Source organism: Pseudochaenichthys georgianus, chromosome 16 (genome assembly GCF_902827115.2).
Source record: "Pseudochaenichthys georgianus chromosome 16, fPseGeo1.2, whole genome shotgun sequence".
Classification (NCBI taxonomy): Eukaryota; Metazoa; Chordata; class Actinopteri; order Perciformes; family Channichthyidae; genus Pseudochaenichthys; species Pseudochaenichthys georgianus.
This window is the reverse complement of record NC_047518.2, coordinates 40925105-40951157: the sequence shown is the minus strand read 5'-3', so window position 1 is coordinate 40951157 and position 26053 is coordinate 40925105. Positions and strand designations below refer to the sequence as shown.

The 26053-nt window shown below is 41.8% G+C and overlaps 1 protein-coding gene across 1 annotated transcript; it reads left to right on the top strand.

The window, feature by feature from the left end:
* The first annotated feature begins 901 nt into the window (after positions 1–901).
* plekhg6 (pleckstrin homology domain containing, family G (with RhoGef domain) member 6) lies at positions 902–24933 on the top strand. Its single transcript, XM_034103431.2, has 14 exons — positions 902–1072; positions 3972–4176; positions 9541–9666; positions 10665–10802; positions 11396–11491; positions 11589–11639; positions 13350–13499; positions 15347–15457; positions 17548–17697; positions 19022–19156; positions 19242–19361; positions 23044–23176; positions 23262–23377; positions 24158–24933. Exons 1-14 carry the CDS (start codon positions 1053–1055, stop codon positions 24707–24709), a joined length of 2103 nt encoding a protein of 700 aa, XP_033959322.2. The 5' UTR covers positions 902–1052; the 3' UTR covers positions 24710–24933.
* Positions 24934–26053: the final 1120 nt, after the last annotated feature.

The following is a 26053-nucleotide window of genomic DNA, read 5'->3' as shown; positions in this document are numbered from 1 at the left end:
TGTGTGTGTGTGTGTGTGTGTGTGTGTGTGTGTGGGTGTGTGTGGTGTGTGTGTGTGTGTGTGTGTGTGTGTGTGTGTGTGTGTGTCCCAAGATAAACTCAACACGAAGCAACTTGTTTTTCTAATCAACATGACTTAACTGTTTAACGACATTGCTTTAATATCTTTTTTTTAAGATACAGACACTCCTTAATAAAAAATAACATTTTAAAAAGTTATTTTCAATTAGAAAAATGAGGCTTCTGGATGCAATAATGGTCACTGTCTGATATAATAACTTCAATACTCCAACATATTGCTGCTTCCACGTGAATGCATCACAATTTATTTACTTTTATAAATGGAGCGTTATATATTGAATAACTTTTGTAATGAATGCTACATATTCCACTGTTTTGTATCAACCTTTATTAAGCTCGTCCACTTCCCATAACTCTCCTCATGTTACCTGCGATCACTGCTCTACTTTGCTTTTACTGTCAGACACCAGATTATCAAGTTCATATCAATGCGTCATTTCCAGTTGTGCAGACAAATAAAACCCTGCTGCTTAAGACTGTTAATCATTACATGGCATGTCACTTGTTAGTCGCTTTTATCCAAAGCGACTTGCATACTCAATACTGTGGTCAATCATCACAGGAGCACTTCGGGGTGAAGTGTCTCAGGGACACAACGACATGCTGACTGCAGCGGGGTTTGAACCTGTGCTCCCCTGATCCGAACACCAGCGCACAACCCACTGCGCCACGCGCCTCAACCTGCTTGAAACTGTTTCCTAACATTTGCCCAGGGCTATCAATCAGTCTGATTGACGTGCCACAATAATCATATTGCAACAAAGCCGGGCACCTCCTCCTCCTCCTCCTCCTCCTCACTAACTGCGACACCTTAACCGGCCCTGAGCGCTGATTTGTCGGCTGCAGGATCAGGTTGTTCCCGTCGGGCCAGTTGCAGAGGGCATGGTGCAGGTGAAAGGAAACGAGAGGGAGGAACCGATCACACGGAGAGGAGAACGCCAATAGAAACCAAAGATGACTGTGTGAAACAAAATGGATCCAACCAAGCCCAGGTACAGTCTATCATTTGTTTAATTAAAGAACAATTGCTGGTGGTTTTGAGATGTGAGTGTGTAATGTTCACTTCAGGTAATCCTATCATGTGATCCATTTGTTGTTGTTTTACTGAGGCTATAAAGCTACCAGGAGGCCGGTTTTTACTGACCCTTAATCAGTCTTTAAATGGTTTAAAGTGCTGCAATTGCTATATAATCTCCTCATCTTGAGTGTGTTACTGTGGGAAACAGACAGTGATTGCAAACAGGGATGACACTGTGAGAAAAGCTCTCGTGTTTGATGTAGAACAGAAGTTATCCTCGCTGTGTTTGCTTCCATTCTTCTAACATGGATATGATCGTGAACACCAGTTCCAGCAGTGGACACACACTCCACTTTAATAACACTCCTGCTTTGCGTTTAGCAACAGCAGTGGATATAAATGTCTCTTCTCTTATGAGCAAATGGTTAAATATCTGAAGTAGCTTCCAGAGAATTGAGACGCATTCTTCGGAGTAAGTCAAGTTACTCAACTCTGCAGCAGGAAATACTTCAGATTGTAATGATGCGGTGGGATTAGTGGGAACTACTGTCAGATGAGTCCTGGTGTAACACTCAAACCCGCATTACTGTGTAACTGGAGCTGAAGTGTGTGAGACTTCTGGTGTCCCTGTCGCTACACTGTCTGCTGCTTTACTGCCTGGTTACCTGACCTGTATTTACTGCGTATCCAGTGGTGTGTGAAGTACTTCCTTTACTCATGGGAAATGAAAATATTGTGGTAGTGAAAGCTCTGAATTGAAAGTGTTACTTAAGTAAAAGTTCTATTTGTGTTGTTATATATTATTATAATTCTCTAGTTTGTCAAAGTTGAGTTGAGTAAGTTATTGTAGAATAAAATACTAGTGCAAAATGAGCAAATTACCAAGAGTTAGTGGGTAGATAGTAGAGCAATACTGCCACATGTCGAAAAAGCGTATCATGTTATTTTATGTTAAAGAAGAAATGAGTACAAAATACAGTGTTTTCCTCAAATCTAGTGGAGTAGAAATATATGGAGAATACAATTTTACACAATATTTACAGCAGTTTCTTTTTTTAGTTCCTGGTTACCTGACTAATGAAATTACCTTTATTTACTGCATATTTATAGTGGTCTATGTGAAGTACTGACATTCATTAACGTATTGACTTGACTGATGAAGGTCAAAAATAGTTTATTTAAGTAAAATACGTACAGTTTCTACTTCTCACATGTTGAACTCAAATACCTGTACTTTCTACTTCTTACATGTTGAACCCAAATACCTGTACTTTCTACGTCTTACATGTTGAACCCAAATACCTGTACTTTCTACTTCTCACATGTTGAACTCAAATACCTGTACTTTCTACTTCTCACATGTTGAACTCAAATACCTGTACTTTCTACGTCTTACATGTTGAACACAAATACCTGTACTTTCTACTTCTTACATGTTGAACACAAATACCTGTACTTTCTACTTCTTACATGTTGAACTCAAATACCTGTACTTTCTACTTCTTACATGTTGAACTCAAATACCTGTACTTTCTACTTCTTACATGTTGAACTCAAATACCTGTACTTTCTACTTCTCACATGTTGAACTCAAATACCTGTACTTTCTACTTCTTACATGTTGAACACAAATACCTGTACTTTCTACTTCTTAAATGTTGAACCCAAATACCTGTACTTTCTACTTCTCACATGTTGAACTCAAATACCTGTACTTTCTACTTCTCACATGTTGAACTCAAATACCTGTACTTTCTACTTCTCACATGTTGAACTCAAATACCTGTACTTTCTACTTCTCTCATGTTGAACTCAAATACCTGTACTTTCTACTTCTCACATGTTGAACCCAAATACCTGTACTTTCTACTTCTCACATGTTGAACTCAAATACCTGTACTTTCTACTTCTCTCATGTTGAACTCAAATACCTGTACTTTCTACTTCTCACATGTTGAACCCAAATACCTGTACTTTCTACTTCTCTCATTTTCCAAACAGCTGGTTCCTTTAGTCTGAATGTGTGTTTGGTGCGTGATCATTATTCTTTAGAGTCACTGCGTGCCTATTGGTTGGATCACGATCCGTGTATCCATCACTTCCTGGTCTTCTCTAAAAAGAGCGACCAATGGAAACGTTGTCATGTTGCCGGTGTTCAGCATGGAAACATTCATTAGCTAACAATGACATTATTGTTCTGTTAATATAAATGGAGGTCAGGTACTCTTTAAAGCAGCTGGTAGTTATGGGTACTTTTTACTGAAGTACACTTCAAAGCCTCTTTACTTTCACTTGAGTAAAGAAGTTTAGTCAGTACTTACTCAAACGTCATTCATTCAATCTCGAGTGGAAGCAGTTTTCTTTTTAAGAACACTTGTGTAGTAACGAATGATGTGGTGTTTGTTGTATCATTACTTGTTTTGTGTGTATTGTCTTCTTCAGTTTTATGTATTTAAAAGCTAATATTGTGGTTTTGCAAAGTAGCTTAGGATATACATTTTGACATGCTATTCTCTACAAAGATCAACATCAAATCACCTCAAAACGATCTTTGTTTGAGCTGTTTACACCCAGTAGACACGTGGAACAGGTGACAAGCAGACATACCTAAACATGCTTGATCTTAAGGGGTCAGAAGCCAAAAAGGCCTCAACTAATCCTATCATGATTCAGCTTCTCTTTGTTGCAATACATTGACCACACACAGAGTTCGCCCTGAATAGAAATTCTGAGTGCACCTTTTTAAAAAGACAACAAAGCACACAATGTCTCTCAGTACGTCCTCCACTCTTGTAAAGCTTTGTCTCGTTTATTGTCCTCTGCCCTCACACACACCGTTTCCTGGCAATGAGTAACCCTGTGTTTGTCCTCAGCCTTTCCTCAAAGGCACCGTATGTAAACAACGGTGGAGGAAATGAGGCTCTGATGGAGGACGCCCCGGGGCCGTGGAGAGACGCTGTGGACGGGGAGAGACAGAGGGAGGCAGACAGCAGAGATCCAGATGTTGATGTGATCACAGCAGAGGTTAACCGCAGGGGGTCAGCAAACAAACACAAGTTCAACACAACCGGATATCAGGCAAGTGAAGACTTTCCTCTTTAGCACACGGACACTTAGGACTGGTTTTAAAGTCCCTTTTAAACATCCTCATGGATCCTTCCTGTTACAGAATTGTAGTTATTGTATTTGTGTTATGTACCCATTCATTGGTATTGTGATGGAAATGATGACTAAAGCTTAATGCAGTGTCAACCTAAGGAAACGTAAACTGCTGTATTCTGAGAATATCATGTCAACGGTTTGACTGATTAGGTCAAATCCCTGGAGTGACCTTCGATGTGTGCGAGTGGTCAACGGATGTTTTTGCAAGGGGGTTTTATGACCCTACAGCAGGGGTGTCAAACTCAAGGCCCGGGGGCCAAATCCGGCCCTCGACTTCATTTTATGTGGCCCGCAAGAGCTTGCAAAGAATATCATATGTTTATTACATGGTTGAATGCCGCTTTACAGAAGCACATTGCACATAAACTACATGTCCCACAATGCATCTCATTCTATGAAGTGCACACTGAAGAGATTTGCCATTATTTGCCCTAGACTTCTGCTTTCAGATGTAGTTAATTATGAAGTTATTACCCTATCCCATAATAATCCAATGCAGAGGCAATAATGTAATATAATACATTATTTTATATATATTAAATATTTATGTATATATATTATATATAGTCTTAAAGTTTTTGCACTGGCTTTTAATACTAGTTGAACATAACATTTTGATATTTGTATGTGTTTCTATATGTTTCTAGTTATTGTGCTTTTTATCATCGTTTTATTATTTTACTCCCATTGTGTTATTTTATATGTGTTCCCTGTGCAGCACTTTGGTCAACTGAGGTGGTTTTAAATGTGCAATATAAATAAATAAAGATTGAGATTGAAAGTTACAACCGGCCCTTTGAGTGCAACCATAATGCTAATGTGGCCGCGATGAAATTGAGTTTGAGCCCCTGCCCTACAGGAAGGATGAGTTAGGATCGGGTGTTATCTGTATCCCTGTTGCTCTGTGTAGGGCGTGAGTCTTGCACACGGTGCCAGGGGGTCTCAGCTGGCCTAACCAAATGTTGTTTAATGGAGCTAAGCTTTGATGTCCTCCTAAGAGAGCCTGTTTCACTCAGAACAGTACGTGCTCTCTGGAGGAGACGTCATACTTGAAAGTATAAAATATCCTTATTGCTTTTAATACGAATATTGTGTTGCTGTACGTTTGTTACCTTACTGATTATTCTCTCTAGACCACAGCTGATTTTAAAGCTGCTACGACAGTATCTTGTCATTTTACCATATTCTCAGATATGTTGGTTGTTTTTACATCATCATTCATTAGGGGTGTAACGGTTCACAAACATTTCGGTTCGGTACGTACCTCGGTTTTTAGGTCACGGTTCGGTACGTTTTCGGTACAGCAGAAAAAATTATCACAAAACATAACATCTTTTTTTTTCATTATTATTAAACTGTGAATAATGTATTCACTCAAATAAATGCAAAATATAATAAAATAAACATTAAGGTGCAGCATTTCGATGAACTGAAATAATCTGTATTTGAACTTTACTGTACTCACAAAACATAAACTATTAGTTTTGGGTTTTTAATTATTATTAAACTATGAATATTCACTCAAATAAATATAAAATATAATAAAATAAACATTAAGGTGCAGTTTTTCGATGAACTGAAATAATCTGTATTTAAATGTACTGTACTAGCACCTAAGCAGCCAGTTTGACATTAGGACTTGCTTGTCATTGTATTTTCATGTTGTTTAAAGAAAGATGAACTTGTCCACATTGCTTGTCGAAAGGGCAGATCTGCTGGCACTAGCAATGTCTCCTGCTGTGGAGAACACCCTCTCGCTAGGGACAGAGGTAGCAGATACAGCCAGGTAGCGCTTTGCTAACATGGCAACATAAGGATATTTGCCGTTTGTAATAGCTTTGGCTCGGTCTGAAGTTTTTGCGAGTGGTGGAGGCTTAAATGCTAGCGGGAGTTGGGTTTGCACTTCAGTCTTTTGGTGATATTCACGTTCGGGTGATGCCTTTTCAAATGAGTGTGCAAGCTTGATGTATTGCCAGCCGCGTAACCAATGTTAGTTGAACAATGCCGACAAACAGCTTTGGTTCGGTCCACCTGTCTTTGTCCGTCATCCTTGAACGTAACTGCGAAGCCAAAATGTTCCCAAACCGGAGACTTCAATGATGCTGGAGGATTTTCGAGCTCAACTTTATCTGCGTTCGCCATTTCGACAGTTCCTCAAATCACTGACTACATTTGAACGCATCCCTCTGACCAGCTCGTCCAATGAATTGACTTGCTCGCTCTATGCGTTGAACACTATAGCCGCGTTCACACTGCGGTACTTTTCCCACAAAGGTTCATGCGAACTCTTTAGTTCGCATGAACTAAGTACAGATCGCGTTCACACCAGAAAAAGTCCCTGGGGGTGGATTAGGCAAATGAAGCCGCTGACGTCACTTCTTCTTCTTCTGCTTTGGGTTTACTGGCAGGCCGCAACCCACTTCACGGCGTATACTGCCTCCCAAAGTCCCCGGCCGGAAGTCCCCGGAGTTGGGGACTGGCTTCAGTAGAAGCTGCTGGGACTCCCGAGTAAATCGCCAGAACGCCGACACCTCCTCATCTCCACCGCTCCCATGTTTTATTTTGTGTTGCCATAAGTTAGTCTCTCTGCGTTCTGCGCTGGGCTAATGCTAATGCTAATGCTGCTAATGCGAGGATAATAAAATGGCGGCTTCACAAAACTTTTTGGGAGTTTTACGGGGCGTGGTTTGCAATCCGCCCAGCCAATCAGGAATATAGATCTTTTCTCAAAAAAGAGCCGCTCGAAAGTCCCTGCTTTCTAGCAGGGACTTTCGAGGGGGTAAAAAGGTTCGCATAAACTACTTTTAGTACCGGCTCTTTTTGGTGTGAACGCGATCATGAACTAAGTTCGCATGAACCTTTTGTGGGAAAAGTACCGCAGTGTGAACGCGGCTTTCTTCTTCTTCTGCTTAGGGTTTACTGGCAGGCTGCAAACCACTTCACGGCGTATACTGCCGCCCAAAGTCCCCGGCCGGAAGTCCCCGGAGTTGGGGAAGGCTTCAGTAGAAGCTGCTGGGAGTCGCAGCAGCTTCTACTGAAGCCTTCCGAGTAAATCGCCAGAACGCCGACACCTCCTCATCTCCACCGCTCCCATGTTTTCTTTTGTGTTGCCATAAGTTAGTCTCTCTGCGTTTCTGCGCTGGGCTAATGCTAATGCTAATAATGCTAATGCGAGTATAATAAAATGGCGGCTTCACAAAACTTTTTGGGAGTTTTACGGGGCGTGGTTTGCAATCCGCCCAGCCAATCAGAAATATAGCTCTTTTCTCCCAAAAGAGCCACTCGAAAGTCCCTGCTCTCTAGCAGGGACTTTCGAGGGGGTAAAAAGGTTCGCATGAACTACTTTTAGTACCGGCTCTTTTTGGTGTGAACGCGATCATGAACTAAGTTCGCATGAACCTTTGTGGGAAAAGTACCGCAGTGTGAACGCGGCTATTATGGGAGCAAATTACTCTGAATGCTGCGACGCAGCACCTGAGATTACTTCCAAGAAGTTGTTCACGTTCTCAATTTTTTACGTTTAACGTTATATTCGTTCGGTACACACGTGTACCGAACCGAAGGGCCCGTACCGAATAATTTCGGTACGTGTACCGTTACACCCCTATCATTCATGTTTGTTGATTTGTGAAGCCATCTGAGACGAATGTGATTTGTGATATTGGGCTATATAAATACATTTGAATTGAATTGAAATGTGAGGGTGGAGGCCACTTCCTGTATCAGCAGGGTGACACTTGGTGGAGGAAGTAATCAGATCTGTTAATTCATTCAAAGTTTGAGGTTTGGCTCGTCGCTGCTTTGTTGTTAAGTTGAATAATTTATAATGATATAACAACTAGATGGTGCAGAAACAAGAAATGTCATGGACGCAGTGGTGAAAGAAGTACATAATATTTAACTTGCAATACTCATTTGTTTAAATACTCTGTTACAAGTAAAAGTCCAGCATTCAAAATCTTACTTACCAAAAAGTATTGTCATTAAAAATATACTTGACCCAAAGTAAAAATACTCATTATTGGTGAGAACCCATTTCAGATTCATATATAAACATAAGACACGTTATACATTATAGGAGTGTGCAAAGTAGTTGCAGTTTCTAATATCTGATATAAGTAGTGTGAGTATTTTTGTCAGGTTTCAGCACTCAGTTACAGGCATCAAAGTCTAATAAACCAACCCAGTCTCACGGCATTTCGTGTTATAGTCACAAAATGTATTTAATCTATTGATTCGTGTTCACCAACACGATTTCTGTGTCACACAGAACGATTTTAAAAGCAATGTATTTCTATTTGTAGTATGTTTCGTGCCTGCACCACGTCTTTTTGTCCGGTCGGGTCTTGGAATACCGGAAGCTGTGTGGCTCATAAACACATTGTCTTACTCAATATCTTACCCTAAGCCTAACCCTATCCCTTTTATTTTAAATTGTATAATGTCGGAGTTTTTTTGCCGTCCGCGAGGAAAAGAAATGGCTCAGAGCCTCAGAATACTGACATCTGTATTTTTTGTCATCTTTTTTTCCTTCTAATTTGTTATTATTTGGTGCAGGCACGAAACACACTACCAATAGAAATACTTTGCTTCTAAAATCGTTCTGTGTCAGAAAACTGAAATCTGTATTTTTTTGTATCAGTTTTTCCTTCTAATTTGTTATTATTTACATTGCTGTTAAAATCGTTCTGTGTGACACGAAAAAAAGGGCAAAGTCGTGTTGGTGAGCACGAATCAATAGATTAATTTCGTGACTATAACACGAAATGCCGTGAGACTGTGTTGAATAAACACAAGTAATACACACAACTAAAACACAAATACTGATACACATTAATGCAAACAAGTGCTTTTACTTGTTTATCTTTAAGGAGATTTTTAAGAGGAATTTCCAATGCAGGACTTTTGACTTACAAATTGAATATTTTTACTTTCAGTATAAAGTGTTAAAAAACTAGGAAATTCAAAGGAATTCTGTCTTTTTTTCAGTAACAGTGAGAGTTGCATTGTCTCATGCACACTATTGAAAGTGTATTGGTATGCTCTTTGTATTGGACTTCGAATCAGAGGATAGCGTGTTCGAGTCCCACTGCAGTCAGCATGTCGTTGTGTCCCTGAGACACTTCAAATGGCTGCTGTGGGGATTGCCCACAGTACTGAGTATGTCAGTCGCTTTGGATAAAAGCGTCTAACAAGCACCATGTAATGTAATGTACTGTGTTTAATCCTCTGGTCCTTTCACATGAAAGCATAAACGTGGTCTCATATCTCCCTCTTTAGCGGCGGACCAAGCAGAAGGTGGTGACGGACTTTACCACAGTGAGTAAAGGAACTTCTGCAGGAGCCAAACCCCGAGCAACGCTGAGTAAAGTGTTCAACCAGGGAGTGTCGGAGAAGAACCCCGAGGTAACGTATTGTCTGCTGCTCATCACCCTGCATGCTGACACGCTCAGAAAACAGATGCAGACTTGCTTTAGCCGAGTCTGCCCATTCAAACAACGGGAAACACAGCAGCGTGTTCCCTCTGTTGGCACGTTATGTCTGACTGACTGCAAGCATTTACCGTACTTTTCGGACTATAAAGCGCACCTGCATATAAGCCGCAGCAGCTAAATTGTCCGTCTGTCTTGCTCTCGTTCCGTCTCTCGGTTCCACTTTTACTTTGGCGCGCTACCTGTCTCACTCTTTTCCGGCCTCCAGCTTTTCCGGCCTCCAGCTTTTCCTGCTGGAGCCCGCCTCTTAAAGGTGGCGGGCGTGGACCGGTCATAGAGCCCATAGAGTTAAAGGTGGTTAATTTGACCTCCTAAATCCATAGATTTAGGAGGTTCCCTAGTGGCCGTTAGCTGTACAAAAAAAATGGGGGGAAAAAGTCGCGGCTTATAGTCCGAAAAGTACGGTACACTGATTCTTTATGAAAAGTTTTCCATTTCTCCCCCTTACTTTTTCTCCAATTGTTGGGAGAATACTGAATGTCCTCTTCCAACATGAGAGTACATGATAACAAAGGTATCCCAACTGTAGCTGTGAACATGACAGGATGCTTGATGACCTAGAAGAGCATCAGGACTGTTTGAGGCATATGATAGCTATGTGATGAACATGATGCTTCAGCCTCTATGGAGATAGACATATGACAAGCATGCTCATTTCTGACGTGGAGCTAATCTGAAGTAAACATTGAATACTGCTTTCTATTCCTCCATCTTGTGACTGTGTGACTCCCTCTCTTGCATATCAGCATGAAGGACACTGCTCAGGAACTAGTTGATGCTCTGTGTGTCGTGACTCCTTCCATCCTTGAGAGGATCACAGATACATGGATCCTGAGGCTGAAGCTCAAGCCGGTGACGAGTGATATTTTCCTAACACCAATGCTTCCTGCTCCCGGTGTTTTCTGACCTCAGGAGAAGGGTCAGCTGGACGGGTTGAAGCAGGCTCTCGGGGCCTTCGCTGTGCCGGTGAATCTGAAGTGGAGATGGAAGGAGGAAAGTCAGGGAAGCACGCTGGAGAAAAACTGGACTGATATAGTGCACTCTCACTCAGTAAGCACCCTTAACTTAACTGTGTTTCCCTTACTGTCAACACATCCAAAGAAAAGGCAAACACCAACAAGGAGTTGGTCCGCTAAGAGCTGTTGATTCATAGTGTGGTTAGCACTAGCTCAGTCGGTTTGCAAAGCTAGACACATAAATCAGCCAGACTGTTACATTGTATTTCATTTAGATTAAGCTTTTATCCAACACTATTTACAGAGTAATCAACACATTCAGGAGATGAAGATTCCTGCAAGTGCATTAGCTTTAAATAAGCCAAACATTTTCAAGTGCTACACTTTTATTTAATATGCACTGGGGGACATTCTTCACCATGATTATAGGCATTATATCCCACATAAACCATTCTGCCGCTGCTGCTGTAAATACTCTATAAAGTACCTTTTTAAATTACATTTGTATGACTTGTTATAACATTTAAATCTATTGCAGACAAACTAGGGTAGTGGGAAATGATTGACTGTTTAATGTGTGGACAATAGAAAACACAATTGAAATGCTTCTCCAAACATCCTCCTCATCATCGTTAAGTATGTTCTCCTTTCCCTCCTCTCTCTCCTTCCTCGTTGTTCTAATATCAGACCATGTCTAAGATGCAGAGACACCAGCAGGAGGCGCTGTGGGAGTTTGTCCACACTGAGCTCACCTACATCAACAAGCTCATCATCATCACGGATGTAATGTCCCGTTCTCTACCCGCAGCCATTTTAACAGCTGTTGTGTTCATGCAGAGCTCCGCCCCCTGTTTAACTCAGCTGTGCGCATTTCTCACAGGTGGTGATCGCAGCTCTTTTCAACCTGCAGCAGCATGGATTCCTCCCTGAGGTCAGTCTGCAGAGCATGCTTATTATCTACACTGGTCTGTGTTCAGTGATGCAGTGTGGGGTTATGGAGGAGTTGAAGATGCATTCATGGGTTCTTTCAAGAGGTGGTTGATGCCGTATATGCTCAAAGTGATAGTTCAAACCGGAGAGACGTGATGTAAGAATTACATATTTATTGTTACACGTCATATGAATGAAATGATTGCCATGGTAATACAACAGGAGAATGTAATGGTGTTGGCGATTAGGCCCCGGTTTGCAGGATAATCATTCAGGAGGGAAAGAACCGCTCCGATGAAATCCCCGGGGTCAAGACACTGGTGGTGGTGATGAGTAGGTGGGACCGGTCTGAAGAAGGAAGGTTTAGCTTTGTCCTGGAGGAGACGGGAGGCGATGACAACTGACAGGGAGGAAGAGCAGGCATTTAAGGAATTTAGCATGTGCAGCTATTGGCTGCTGAGGGGTGACGCCCCCGTATTTAATGAGGGGGAAGGGAGCAATAGAGTGACGTGAAGTGACTCGTGTTAGGTCTTCCTTATTGAACTTGCGCTAAAGCTTTCATTAGGCAGACTTTGTAATTGTTCTTATGTGACAACACCTAGATTTCTGGGCTTTTTCTGCGTTTTTAACATTGAAGTAAAGAAACATCCACTGATGTGTTCAATGCACTGTGCTTGTGCTTGTATAAGATACTGGTTAAATATGAGCTAAGAAATGTAACACAAGTACTATAAGTGCCATTTTAATCTTCTCAAGTTCCTCAATTTAAAGCTGCTATTTATTTCTCCTCCTTTCTATTTCAGAGACAGATTTACTCCACAACAAGTCTTTAAAATTCACATTTAATACTTCTTCCCTGTCGAATACTAGTGTGATGATTTGTTATGGTGCAGAACTACTAATCTGGTTTACACAGTATCCACAATTAGTTTCATCACAACGGGCTCTACATGGTGATAAAAGCAGAAAAATATAATAATCTACAATAATATAATACTTTGAGACCATTCTACTTTAACTATGGTGACAATATAAATACAGGACTTATACTTGTAGGCCTAATGGAGTACTTTTAGACTAGTATTTCAACTTTTACTTAAGTACAGGCACTTATTCCACCAGCACCTGTTTCCCCTCATCTGCATGCCATTGACATACATTAACTGGCACAACAGGACATCCGCTGTAGCTGACACAGAATTAAACACACAAGTGGAAAAAGTAGCTCAACATTAGATTTCCATTGAGAAGACGGAACAAATCTCAAAACAGCTGAGTTTAAAAAAATGGTTTTTCTCCTCTGTTGCCTTCCACTGGGTTTCTAACATTATGTTGGTGTTTCTTGTGCGTTTTTCCTTGTCTGCTGGGAACATTTTCATTAATTTCTTATTTTATCATTTTGATTTGATCTTTAATTGTATTAATCTGTAAAGCTCCATCTTATCTTAACATCTAAGGACAGAGGGTGTTGTAAGCTGTAAAACCCCCTGAGACAAAAGTGTAATTTGTGATATTGGGCCATATAAAAACTATTTGAGTGATGAAACGTTAACCCTGACCTCCTCCTGTGACTTGCATATAGCCTATTCTGCACTATTTCTATTATATTGTATTTACTTGCACTATTTTATGCCTGTGACCTAAGATTTCCATTGTCATTTCTCCACTGTAGCTTTGCACAAATGACAATATAAGCCTTGAACCTTGACAGGTGACCCCCACGCTGCTCTTCTCAAACCTCTGCTCCGTCCTCTCCGCTCACCAGCTGTTGTGGCAGGAAGTGATTTACCCGATGCTGCAGGAGGTCCGGAGGACAGGGAAGCCCTTCGACCCCCTGGTGTTAGAGGCCGGCTGCCTGCAGGTAGGAACCGTCTGCCTGATCATCAGCAACACATTCAGACTGAGGTGTGTTTCAGCCTGGCAGAATGTACTCATGTAGCCTACTTTATTTACTGGTGTGTTTCGTACACACATCCTTTACTCAAGTAGAAGTACAGATACTCGTGTTTAAAAATACTCTGGTGAAAGTAGAAGTACTGACTAAACTTCTTTACTCAAGTCAAAGTAAAGAGGCTTTGAAGTGTACTTCAGTAAAAAGTACCCATAACTAGCAGCTGTTTTAAAGAGTACCTGACCTCCCTTTATATTAATAGAACAATAATGTCATTGTTAGCTAATGAATGTTTCCATGCTGAACAACGGCAACATGACAACGTTTCCATTGGTCCCTCTTCTTTAGAGAAGACCAGGAAGTGATGGATACACGGATCGTGTTCAAATCAATAGGCACGCAATGACTCTAAAGAATAATGATCACGCACCAAACACACATTCAGACTAAAGGAACCAGCTGTTTGGGAAATGAGAGAAGTAGAAAGTACAGGTATTTGAGTTCAACATGTAAGAAGTAGAAAGTACAGGTATTTGAGTTCAACATGTAAGAAGTAGAAAGTACAGGTATTTGAGTTCAACATGTAAGAAGTAGAAAGTACAGGTATTTGTGTTCAACATGTAAGAAGTAGAAAGTACAGGTATTTGAGTTCAACATGTAAGAAGTAGAAAGTACAGGTATTTGAGTTCAACATGTAAGAAGTAGAAAGTACAGGTATTTGAGTTCAACATGTAAGAAGTAGAAAGTACAGGTATTTGAGTTCAACATGTAAGAAGTAGAAAGTACAGGTATTTGTGTTCAACATGTAAGAAGTAGAAAGTACAGGTATTTGTGTTCAACATGTAAGAAGTAGAAAGTACAGGTATTTGAGTTCAACATGTGAGAAGTAGAAAGTACAGGTATTTGAGTTCAACATGTAAGAAGTAGAAAGTACAGGTATTTGTGTTCAACATGTAAGAAGTAGAAAGTACAGGTATTTGAGTTCAACATGTAAGAAGTAGAAAGTACAGGTATTTGAGTTCAACATGTAAGAAGTAGAAAGTACAGGTATTTGAGTTCAACATGTAAGAAGTAGAAAGTACAGGTATTTGTGTTCAACATGTGAGAAGTAGAAAGTACAGGTATTTGAGTTCAACATGTAAGAAGTAGAAAGTACAGGTATTTGAGTTCAACATGTAAGAAGTAGAAAGTACAGGTATTTGAGTTCAACATGTAAGAAGTAGAAAGTACAGGTATTTGAGTTCAACATGTAAGAAGTAGAAAGTACAGGTATTTGAGTTCAACATGTGAGAAGTAGAAAGTACAGGTATTTGAGTTCAACATGTAAGAAGTAGAAAGTACAGGTATTTGAGTTCAACATGTGAGAAGTAGAAAGTACAGGTATTTGAGTTCAACATGTGAGAAGTAGAAAGTACAGGTATTTGAGTTCAACATGTAAGAAGTAGAAAGTACAGGTATTTGAGTTCAACATGTAAGAAGTAGAAAGTACAGGTATTTGAGTTCAACATGTAAGAAGTAGAAAGTACAGGTATTTGAGTTCAACATGTAAGAAGTAGAAAGTACAGGTATTTGAGTTCAACATGTAAGAAGTAGAAAGTACAGGTATTTGAGTTCAACATGTAAGAAGTAGAAAGTACAGGTATTTGTGTAAGTAAGAAAGTAAGTAAGTTAGTTAGTAAGTAAGTTAGTTAGTAAGAAAGTAAGTTAGTTAGTAAGAAAGAAAGTAAGTAAGAAAGAAAGTAAGTAGGTTAGTAAATATATGTAATGGTGGTTTTCTCACATTACCAATTAATAATCCTCTTTTTGTTTGTCTCCAGTTCCCTGAGCGCTTCTTCTCCTATCAGCACTACTGTTGGGAGGAGGAGAACAACCTGGAGTTCACACGCAGGCAGATGGAGAGCAACCCACACTTCCACACCTTCGTCCAGGTGAGAAGAAGACATACTGTATTAGTCCCCAAATGACTCTTATCACTCTGTTGTGTTTACACATGTACACACACAGGCTTGATGTACAGTACAGAGGATAAACGTGCACAAACGGAACCACACGCAGGACCGGAAAGGTGGCGGTTCGGTGCCTTGCTCAACTGGCACCTCTCCAGCTTCCAGTCCACACTTCTTATTACTTTTGGTCCAATCGGGATGAGAACCGGCGACCCTTTGGTTCCCAGGCCGAGTCCCTTTTTTAAATGATCTTGTTATTTATTATGCAAACAAGATGAACTCAAAGAAACAATGAAAACATACATTGTCATCTACCAGCCTTAACACTTTCTATTCACAACAATTACTTTCATGATCAAACTCATTGAGGGTGCTAGGCCGAGTCCTTACAGACTGAGCATCACACACACACACACACACACACACACACACACACACACACACACACACACACACACACACACACACACATTCTCTCACACACATTCTCTCCCACACAAACCTCATTATTAACAGTGATTGCAACACGATTGAGATTCCATGCAATGACTAACAGCTGTGTTATTAAAGGTGACGCTGTGTCGTTTGAATTGTTGCATAACGTGGTGGGCGCAAACACTTTTCACACCAACATTTTTCTCCAAATGATTGATCAGACTTATTCAGAAGCAGGTTTATCACCAGGTAGGTTGACACGTACGAGGAATTTGACGTGGTGTCGTGGTGCATACTTAAAAGTAAAACAAAAATTTAAAAACACAGACAGAGAACTATTTTAAGAACACTATAGTCAATAAAAATAAAGCAGTATTTACATTGAACAAAGCCTTACATGGTTTCTTGCTCACACCACTGAGCACAGGACATGTATAGGAATAGTTACTGAAGTATAAGATCAGACAATAAGACTTAATTGATGCCAAATTGGGAAATTGTTTAGTTACGGCAGCATGTACACAAGGCATTGCACATGAATAACATGTGAAAATAAACCTAAACAGGAAATAATATACATATTAACGATATAAATATATATAGGGCACAATAACAATGTACAGAATAAATCAGAATACACTCTAAAATACCACTACTACTAAAAACGACTATGAACAAAGGGTATATATATATGAAGTGCGAAGATAAACAACCCCTGGAAACACGGCCTTTACTGTATTCATGTGTTTATTTAACACTTGCTGTTTCACTTATGTCATACGACCACACGTGTGAACCCGAGTGGGAGGGGACATATTTGAGTTTAACAGTAAAAGAGACATTTTAGCAGGAAACGTGGTGGGCGTTAAAAAGGGTCCGCTCATCCAAATCGAACAAAACAAAAACATCTCACTCGGCCCCCTTTAGTGGGTTAGGGTTGATAGACATGGTTTTATCTTTCGAAGCTTTCAGATGTTAGTCTTTCACCACGGTCCTACGGATGAGAAAAGGCTTTTGTCTACAACTGATCAAATATATTGAAATAAACGACAACATACTGCAGATGTTAAAAGAAAATAATGCTGTGTATCGTCGGATGAATCCACAGACCACACAGCAAAGATATTATTAAGTAATTAGAAACTTACTTATTTTGAATTAGGAAGTACTTCAAACCAAACTTCTCTGAGTATTTCGGTTACTGAAGATGTTAGAGCCATTTTTTGTGTTGATTACTAATGACAATGTTCTAATTAATTTAGGTCTTAATATATTCTTTCGATTTATGAATTTGTAGTTGGTTAAATATTCTGATTAGAGGATCAGCTGTTATTGAAATGGTCTTCAACACAGAACGGGAAATCGGTACAGTATTTACACTGTAGTACGTTACACTGATCATTTGTTTAATTTGATGGAAGAAGTAAATAAATCGGCGAATGTTTGGACGGTTTTAACGTGCGAGTCAAGAAGCGGAGCGATGTTAGTGGTGCACGGTTTATTAATATGAGCCTGAAAGTACACTAGTGTCGGGTGAACGAACCCCTTCAATGAAGACCTGCCAAGTGCACAGTCTTTATAATTAAACAAGTTGCAATCAGTCACTGACCTCAGGCCTGTTCCTGTGCTTCCTGCAGTGGGTGGAGACTCACCCCAAGTGTGAGCGGATGCGTCTCGGGGACATGCAGGCCAAACCCCACCAGAGGATCACCAAGTATCCTCTGCTGCTCAAAGCCGTGCTGAAGAACACGCAGGACCCTCATGTGCAGCACACACTCAGAGGCATGGTGAGAAACCCCACCTGATCATCCCTCCCATGAGAGTTAGTCATTTCAAAGGATATCTTTCATTTAAAGCAGTATGTAGCTGTCGTAGGTCAATGCCTCTTCTTTCTCTCTCAATATCAACGTATATCTTGTTGTTATATTGATCACTTTGTGAATACGGAGGGGAATAGCTGGAATAAAAAAACTGATCTTGTATGTTAAAGTGTAAATGTTCATTGTACCCCTTATGCACTCAGATATAAAAGCACCTCCTTCTCTCAGTGTCCTCGATATCTTTAAGTTATGTATTTCTTTTATACAATCATGTAACCATTCATAATGAATTAGCCTCGGTAAAGTTAGCTTAAGGTAAAATATATTCTAAATATATTCCCTAAGTAAAATATGAACTTTTAAAATATCAACGCTGTTCAATTCAGCAACATTTCTTTTGTTATGCTAAGCAGCAAAACTCCTACTGACGAGCAATGCTTCTCACTTCAAGATAATCATTACATAACCTGCTCCAAGTGTCCTTACAGCAGTGACATTTTCTAAAGACATGTTCCAAATATGACGAGGCTAAAGAAAAAGGCTTATCTTCCCTTTTGAAACCGGGGCTCCTTTAATATCAGAATTTCCAAATATCAATGCCTCCAGAACTTGTACTAGCTTTTAAAAGGCATAGTACAAGAAGCCTACGTTGTGGCTCAGAAGTGAAACCACTTGTCACAGATGCAGTGTTTCCCATACATTGATTTATTTGTGAAAGAATAAAAAAAGAATATTTTGTTGGTGGTGGTCTAATGGATAGTGAGGTGGGCTGATGATCGGAAGGTTGCGAGTTCAAATCCTGCCTGGAACACCACTTGCCCTTGAGTAAGGCCCTTAGCCCTCGGTTACTCCAGGGAGAATGTCCCTCAGGTCATTGTAAGTCGCTTTGGAATGAGGCGTCTGCTAAATGCCTAAATTATATTTTTGGGAGAATAAACCCCACAGATCCTCAACTCCGGTGTCTCACTCATTAACGCAACACAGGGCAACAAGAACGTTGTCTACAGTAGCCATTAACTCGCATGTATTATCTTATTTGATGGATGCGTGGGCCACCCGAATAGGTTAAGGGGCCTTTGGCTTTTCTTTTTTCGTGCGGTGCCCCCACAAATAGAATACAATTCTGTGGGAAACACTGAGATGTCATCTATATCTGAAATGAGTGTCATATCCACTTAGCCTGGGTAAAGTTTGAGGTTAAGCCTTTTCTATATTATATATTCCCTCTTGAATTAGCACAAACATTCCTTTCTGCAAGATTACATCTCCATCTTCCCATGCTCCTCCACAGTTATCCGGTGTGAACACTTTCTTGGAGAGCATCAATGACTACCTGAAGCGGAAAGACGAGGAACTCGCTCTCAGCATCTCCGCTCAGCGGGTGGAGGGCTACGAGGTGGAGGGAATCAATGAAGACGTGGACAAGGTAACATTTCACCGTTTCCCCTTCCTGGACCAAACTGAACGGTATGTATTCCTATTACACCTCAAACATGCTTTTCTACTCGCAGCATGTCCAAAAGTTCTGCCAGTTTGACCTCACGTGCCCCATCAGAGGCGTCAGTCCTCAGGCGGTCCGTAAGCTGCTGCTGGAGGACAACCTGAAGATTCGGGGGAGACGAGACAACAAGGTGAGCGCTCAGTTACTGACCATTAAAATCCATCTCTTACAGGTCACCTATTGTGCAAAATCCACTTCTTCATGTCTCTTCCACATCAACATGTGTCCCCTCTTCTTCATGTCTCTTCCACATCAACATGTGTCCCCTCTTCTCCATGTCTCCTCTACATCAACATGTGTCCCCTCTTCTTCAGGTCTCTTCCACATCAACATGTGTCCCCTCTTCTCCATGTCTCTTCTACATCAACATGTGTCCCCTCTTCTCCATGTCTCTTCTACATCAACATGTGTCCCCTCTTCTTCATGTCTCTTCCACATCAACATGTGTCCCCTCTTCTCCATGTCTCCTCTACATCAACATGTGTCCCCTCTTCTCCATGTCTCTTCTACATCAACATGTGTCCCCTCTTCTCATGTCTCTTCTACATCAACATGTGTCCCCTCTTCTTCATGTCTCTTCCACATCAACATGTGTCCCCTCTTCTCCATGTCTCCTCTACATCAACATGTGTCCCCTCTTCTTCAGGTCTCTTCCACATCAACATGTGTCCCCTCTTCTCCATGTCTCTTCTACATCAACATGTGTCCCCTCTTCTTCATGTCTCTTCTACATCAACATGTGTCCCCTCTTCTTCAGGTCTCTTCTACATCAACATGTGTCCCCTCTTCTCCATGTCTCTTCTACATCAACATGTGTCCCCTCTTCTTCATGTCTCTTCCACATCAACATGTGTCCCCTCTTCTTCATGTCTCTTCTACATCAACATGTGTCCCCTCTTCTTCATGTCTCTTCTACATCAACATGTGTCCCCTCTTCTTCATGTCTCTTCTACATCAACATGTGTCCCCTCTTCTCATGTCTCTTCTACATCAACATGTGTCCCCTCTTCTTCATGTCTCTTCTACATCAACATGTGTCCCCTCTTCTTCAGGTCTCTTCCACATCAACATGTGTCCCCTCTTCTTCATGTCTCTTCTACATCAACATGTGTCCCCTCTTCTTCATGTCTCTTCTACATCAACATGTGTCCCCTCTTCTCCATGTCTCCTCTACATCAACATGTGTCCCCTCTTCTTCAGGTCTCTTCCACATCAACATGTGTCCCCTCTTCTCCATGTCTCTTCTACATCAACATGTGTCCCCTCTTCTTCATGTCTCTTCTACATCAACATGTGTCCCCTCTTCTTCAGGTCTCTTCTACATCAACATGTGTCCCCTCTTCTCCATGTCTCTTCTACATCAACATGTGTCCCCTCTTCTTCATGTCTCTTCCACATCAACATGTGTCCCCTCTTCTTCATGTCTCTTCTACATCAACATGTGTCCCCTCTTCTTCATGTCTCTTCTACATCAACATGTGTCCCCTCTTCTTCATGTCTCTTCTACATCAACATGTGTCCCCTCTTCTCATGTCTCTTCTACATCAACATGTGTCCCCTCTTCTTCATGTCTCTTCTACATCAACATGTGTCCCCTCTTCTTCATGTCTCTTCCACATCAACATGTGTCCCCTCTTCTTCATGTCTCTTCTACATCAACATGTGTCCCCTCTTCTTCATGTCTCTTCCACATCAACATGTGTCCCCTCTTCTCCATGTCTCCTCTACATCAACATGTGTCCCCTCTTCTTCAGGTCTCTTCTACATCAACATGTGTCCCCTCTTCTCATGTCTCTTCTACATCAACATGTGTCCCCTCTTCTTCATGTCTCTTCTACATCAACATGTGTCCCCTCTTCTTCAGGTCTCTTCTACATCAACATGTGTCCCCTCTTCTCCATGTCTCTTCTACATCAACATGTGTCCCCTCTTCTTCATGTCTCTTCCACATCAACATGTGTCCCCTCTTCTTCATGTCTCTTCTACATCAACATGTGTCCCCTCTTCTTCATGTCTCTTCTACATCAACATGTGTCCCCTCTTCTTCATGTCTCTTCTACATCAACATGTGTCCCCTCTTCCTCATGTCTCTTCTACATCAACATGTGTCCCCTCTTCTTCATGTCTCTTCTACATCAACATGTGTCCCCTCTTCTTCATGTCTCTTCTACATCAACATGTGTCCCCTCTTCTTCATGTCTCTTCTACATCAACATGTGTCCCCTCTTCTTCATGTCTCTTCTACATCAACATGTGTCCCCTCTTCTTCATGTCTCTTCTACATCAACATGTGTCCCCTCTTCTTCATGTCTCTTCTACATCAACATGTGTCCCCTCTTCTCCATGTCTCTTCTACATCAACATGTGTCCCCTCTTCTTCATGTCTCTTCTACATCAACATGTGTCCCCTCTTCTTCAGGTCTCTTCTACATCAACATGTGTCCCCTCTTCTCCATGTCTCTTCTACATCAACATGTGTCCCCTCTTCTTCATGTCTCTTCTACATCAACATGTGTCCCCTCTTCTTCATGTCTCTTCTACATCAACATGATCTTCTACATCAACATGTGTCCCCTCTTCTTCATGTCTCTTCTACATCAACATGTGTCCCCTCTTCTTCATGTCTCTTCTACATCAACATGTGTCCCCTCTTCTTCATGTCTCTTCTACATCAACATGTGTCCCCTCTTCTTCATGTCTCTTCTACATCAACATGTGTCCCCTCTTCTTCATGTCTCTTCTACATCAACATGTGTCCCCTCTTCTTCATGTCTCTTCTACATCAACATGTGTCCCCTCTTCTTCATGTCTCTTCTACATCAACATGTGTCCCCTCTTCTTCATGTCTCTTCTACATCAACATGTGTCCCCTCTTCTTCATGTCTCTTCTACATCAACATGTGTCCCCTCTTCTTCATGTCTCTTCTACATCAACATGTGTCCCCTCTTCTTCATGTCTCTTCTACATCAACATGTGTCCCCTCTTCTTCATGTCTCTTCTACATCAACATGTGTCCCCTCTTCTTCATGTCTCTTCTACATCAACATGTGTCCCCTCTTCTTCATGTCTCTTCTACATCAACATGTGTCCCCTCTTCTTCATGTCTCTTCTACATCAACATGTGTCCCCTCTTCTTCATGTCTCTTCTACATCAACATGTGTCCCCTCTTCTTCATGTCTCTTCTACATCAACATGTGTCCCCTCTTCTTCATGTCTCTTCTACATCAACATGTGTCCCCTCTTCTTCATGTCTCTTCTACATCAACATGTGTCCCCTCTTCTTCATGTCTCTTCTACATCAACATGTGTCCCCTCTTCTCCATGTCTCTTCTACATCAACATGTGTCCCCTCTTCTCCATGTCTCTTCTACATCAACATGTGTCCCCTCTGTGGAAAGAGACTCTGAAAGTTTCAGGAACAAAGATTCTCTCTCTTTTTGATCAATTTCTATAAAAACCTGTCTGAAAATGAGCTGATCAGATTTTGGCCACTTTATGATGTCATAACGATGTGTTGGCTTGGTAACCATTAGCCAATCAGCAACCAAGGTAACCCCCCCCCCCCCCTTACCACCTGAATCTCCTCCTAGAGCACCATTGAGTTCTTTTTAACCAAATATCTCTCAGACAGAGAATCAACACTTTTGAAACAGGGCTGAAACAGAGGGGATTATGGGTAATGCTGCAATGATCTGTTTGGTGTTTCAGCCAATCAGAGACAGGCTCTGTATATATCTGAGACCTATAATATATTGATAAAAAACAGTATAGTCATTACTGTTTTTAACCTCCCCTTGTTTCCTGGTGCAGCTGGAGGTGGTGGCTCTACTTTTCTCCGATGTGCTCCTCATGACCAAAGTCCAGAAGAAGGGCGAGTGTCTGAAGGTAGTTCGCCCTCCTCTGGCCCTCGACAGAACGCACTGCATCGCACTGAAAGACGGCTGTGAGTCACCCTCTCCAAGAGACAGTTAGATTCTGTATATATATTACAGATCCCATAATCCTTCCTCCTGCTCTTCCTCTCTCAGGTTCATTCGTCCTGGTCGAGGTGGGCGAGCTTCGCAGTGCTATGAACATCTACTTGTTTGTAGCCAGCACTTCAGAGAGATGCTCATCATGGGTCTCCACCATCGAGCAGGCCAAGGTAAATACTGACAGTTCTGAACAAATGTGTTTAAAATCATGGTATTAACGGCCCGTCCGCACAGCGGCGTGCGTTGAAGCTTTCGGCGGGCGTGTCTGAAACTCGACCAGCAACCAATCACATGAATCTCCCGCCCCTGACACACAAGCAGCGGTTTGATTGGCTAGAGCTTGAACTGGCATATGATTCGATTGGCTGACGCTTCTGCCGAGGCTTCAGAAGTTGAACATTGCTCAACTTTTGCAGCGAGCCACGCCAGCAAAGCTCCGCGCCGCTTCCCACAATGCAGTTTGGCGAAAAGTGACGTCACCCCATTCAAAGTGAATGGTGAAGCTTTCAACGCACGCCGCTGTGTGGACGGGCCGTAAGGGTGTTGTTGGTCTGGTAAATGAATGTCTGCACAACACTTTGCTCTGCTCTGAAATACGTAGGCAACTATTGGATAAATTGCCATGAAATTATGTGCATGGTCCCCAGAGGATGGACCCTACTAATTTTGGCGACCACTCTAAATTTCCCTCCACCACCATGAACACATCTGCATTTCAATGTTGTCAAACACCCTGGTATTTGACAAATAATATTCCCTTGAACTTCAGCTGTACTAAGCTAGGCTAAACATTGTTAATATTCAACCTGCTTACCATTGACAGGTTGACATCATTGTTAGCATGTTAGCATGTTAGCATGTTGGTTTAGCACCAATTTAAAGAGCTCTTAGTATTGTTATATGAAACAGAATAACATGCTCATTGTTTATTGGTTATGATTCATTGCCAGGAAACCCTGAGGACCCTGAGGCAGACCGAGAGCAAAAGACAACGGCAAAACTGGAAAATCCAGCTGCAGGAAGCCACACCTGGCACCGAAGTCAAGGCGGAGGATTCGGAGACGGAAGAACAATCTGTTACGAAATCAAAACGAGAATCTTTTGTGGAGGAGCTGACTCAGAAACTCATTATCCCGCGTGCAGTAAACGGGTTGTTGGCGTCTAAAGAGGCGGACGACGACGATGAGGCGTCTTATGATCCTCTCAGATCTTTTCTGCTCCCTCACGCCAAAGACAATAAAAATAAACTTGTAAATAAGAATGTCGCTAGTTGGCAAAAGAGAGTCAAAGAACATGAATGGATAGAAATGGGAGTGAAACGAGAACAGGTCCAGATCTACACTAAAGACCAGGACCGAATAAGTGAATCTACAATGACAACGGGGCAAAGGACCATCTGGTACTCTGCACCAAAATCTGGATCATTTCAATCACATCGCTGCAACGCAACCATCGAGATTCAACCCAAATGGACCACATGTCATCTCATATCCAGATGTTGACTACCCAATGGACAAAGAAAGTACTTCACAACCTCCTAACCAACCAGGGATATCCAAGAGGGAGCCTGAGGTTTTGAGACTACCAGGAGAGGGAGACATATCAACAAGGAGAGACTCCGATTCCCAGTCTGTGAACCAGGACTCCAGGAGAAGTTCCTCCAGCCAGTCTGCAGACGTGGAGACGCCTAAACAGGCTTGGGGTTTCTCCAAGATTTAAAATCCCCCGGGTTACGCAGGAGGAGGCCGATCGCTATCACCACACCCCCTCTACTCCGACGCCTGGGCAGAAAAACAGCGAGTTTTTCTCCGATTCAAGCGCCACCCTGAAGAGAAACTCTCGCCCTTCTTCCTCTGCTTCACACCGGGTGCTGAAGCTTGGCTCCCTGAAGCCCAATGAAGACATGTTCTGGAGCATGTCTGATCGAGTCTCTCCAGACCCCCAAACACTGTCAGAATCCGAGCTCCCCGATCACAACGTCCATAAACGAGTGAAAACCCAAAGGAGTGCGTCCATTCCCACATCATCATCGAAGGAGGACACGGACTTCCCAGCAGTCTGTCCTCCCAAATAGAGGATGTGCCTTTGAGAGAAAATCCAAACGGTCATCCGTCGCCTCTGGAGGAGCTTTTGGTGAGAGCCAAAGACCGAGATGGATTAAAGAGAACCAGGCATGTGCAAAAGACTAATTCCAGAGCAAAGTATCTTCCTCCTCCTTCCTCGGTTTCTACGACGCCGTCGCCATCGCCCGCTCCGAGTGACGGAGACAGAGAGTCAGAGATGGAGGAGGAGGTGGAGCTGATGAGACACCGAGCGAGGGCCGTCAGTGAAGGCTGGAAGGAGGAGCTGGTGGACGGAGACGAAGACGACAAGACCAACAGGTGAGCATTTAGACAAAACCGATAGGACAAAAAGAAACGAATGTAAAAGCACGAGATAATAAAACCATACTTATTGCCACAGACCTAAAACCCTCATGATGTGAAAACATTTTAAAACACAGCAAAAGAGAAAACCCCAATTTAGAAACACACACTGAATAGTCAATAACTCTCAAATACATGTTTAAAAGTGCACCAGAAAGCCTCCAGAACCAGGGTGAAATGCAAATATCAAATCAATCGTAAATGTACATTACTTACCGTTACTGAAGAGTTGCATCGTTAAAGTTTCTAAATTATAACTTTGGCTGAGATGAATGCAACACCCATGGCTAGTTTTACCAAGCGTCATTTTGAATAACGTTAATCCGCAAAGGGGAAAACCAATGAGACGCAACATTTGAATAACGTTTTTCTAATGCGAACACATTTCCGAGAGATAAAAGGCTCCGTTCATCTCGATGA

Coding starts and splice junctions, on each gene's coding strand:
- plekhg6 (XM_034103431.2), top strand. CDS start 1,053: ATGGATCCAACCAAGCCCAG. Junction 1,073..3,971: donor ATGGATCCAACCAAGCCCAG/GTACAGTCTATC, acceptor GTTTGTCCTCAG/CCTTTCCTCAAAGGCACCGT. Junction 17,698..19,021: donor AGCACACACTCAGAGGCATG/GTGAGAAACCCC, acceptor GCTCCTCCACAG/TTATCCGGTGTGAACACTTT.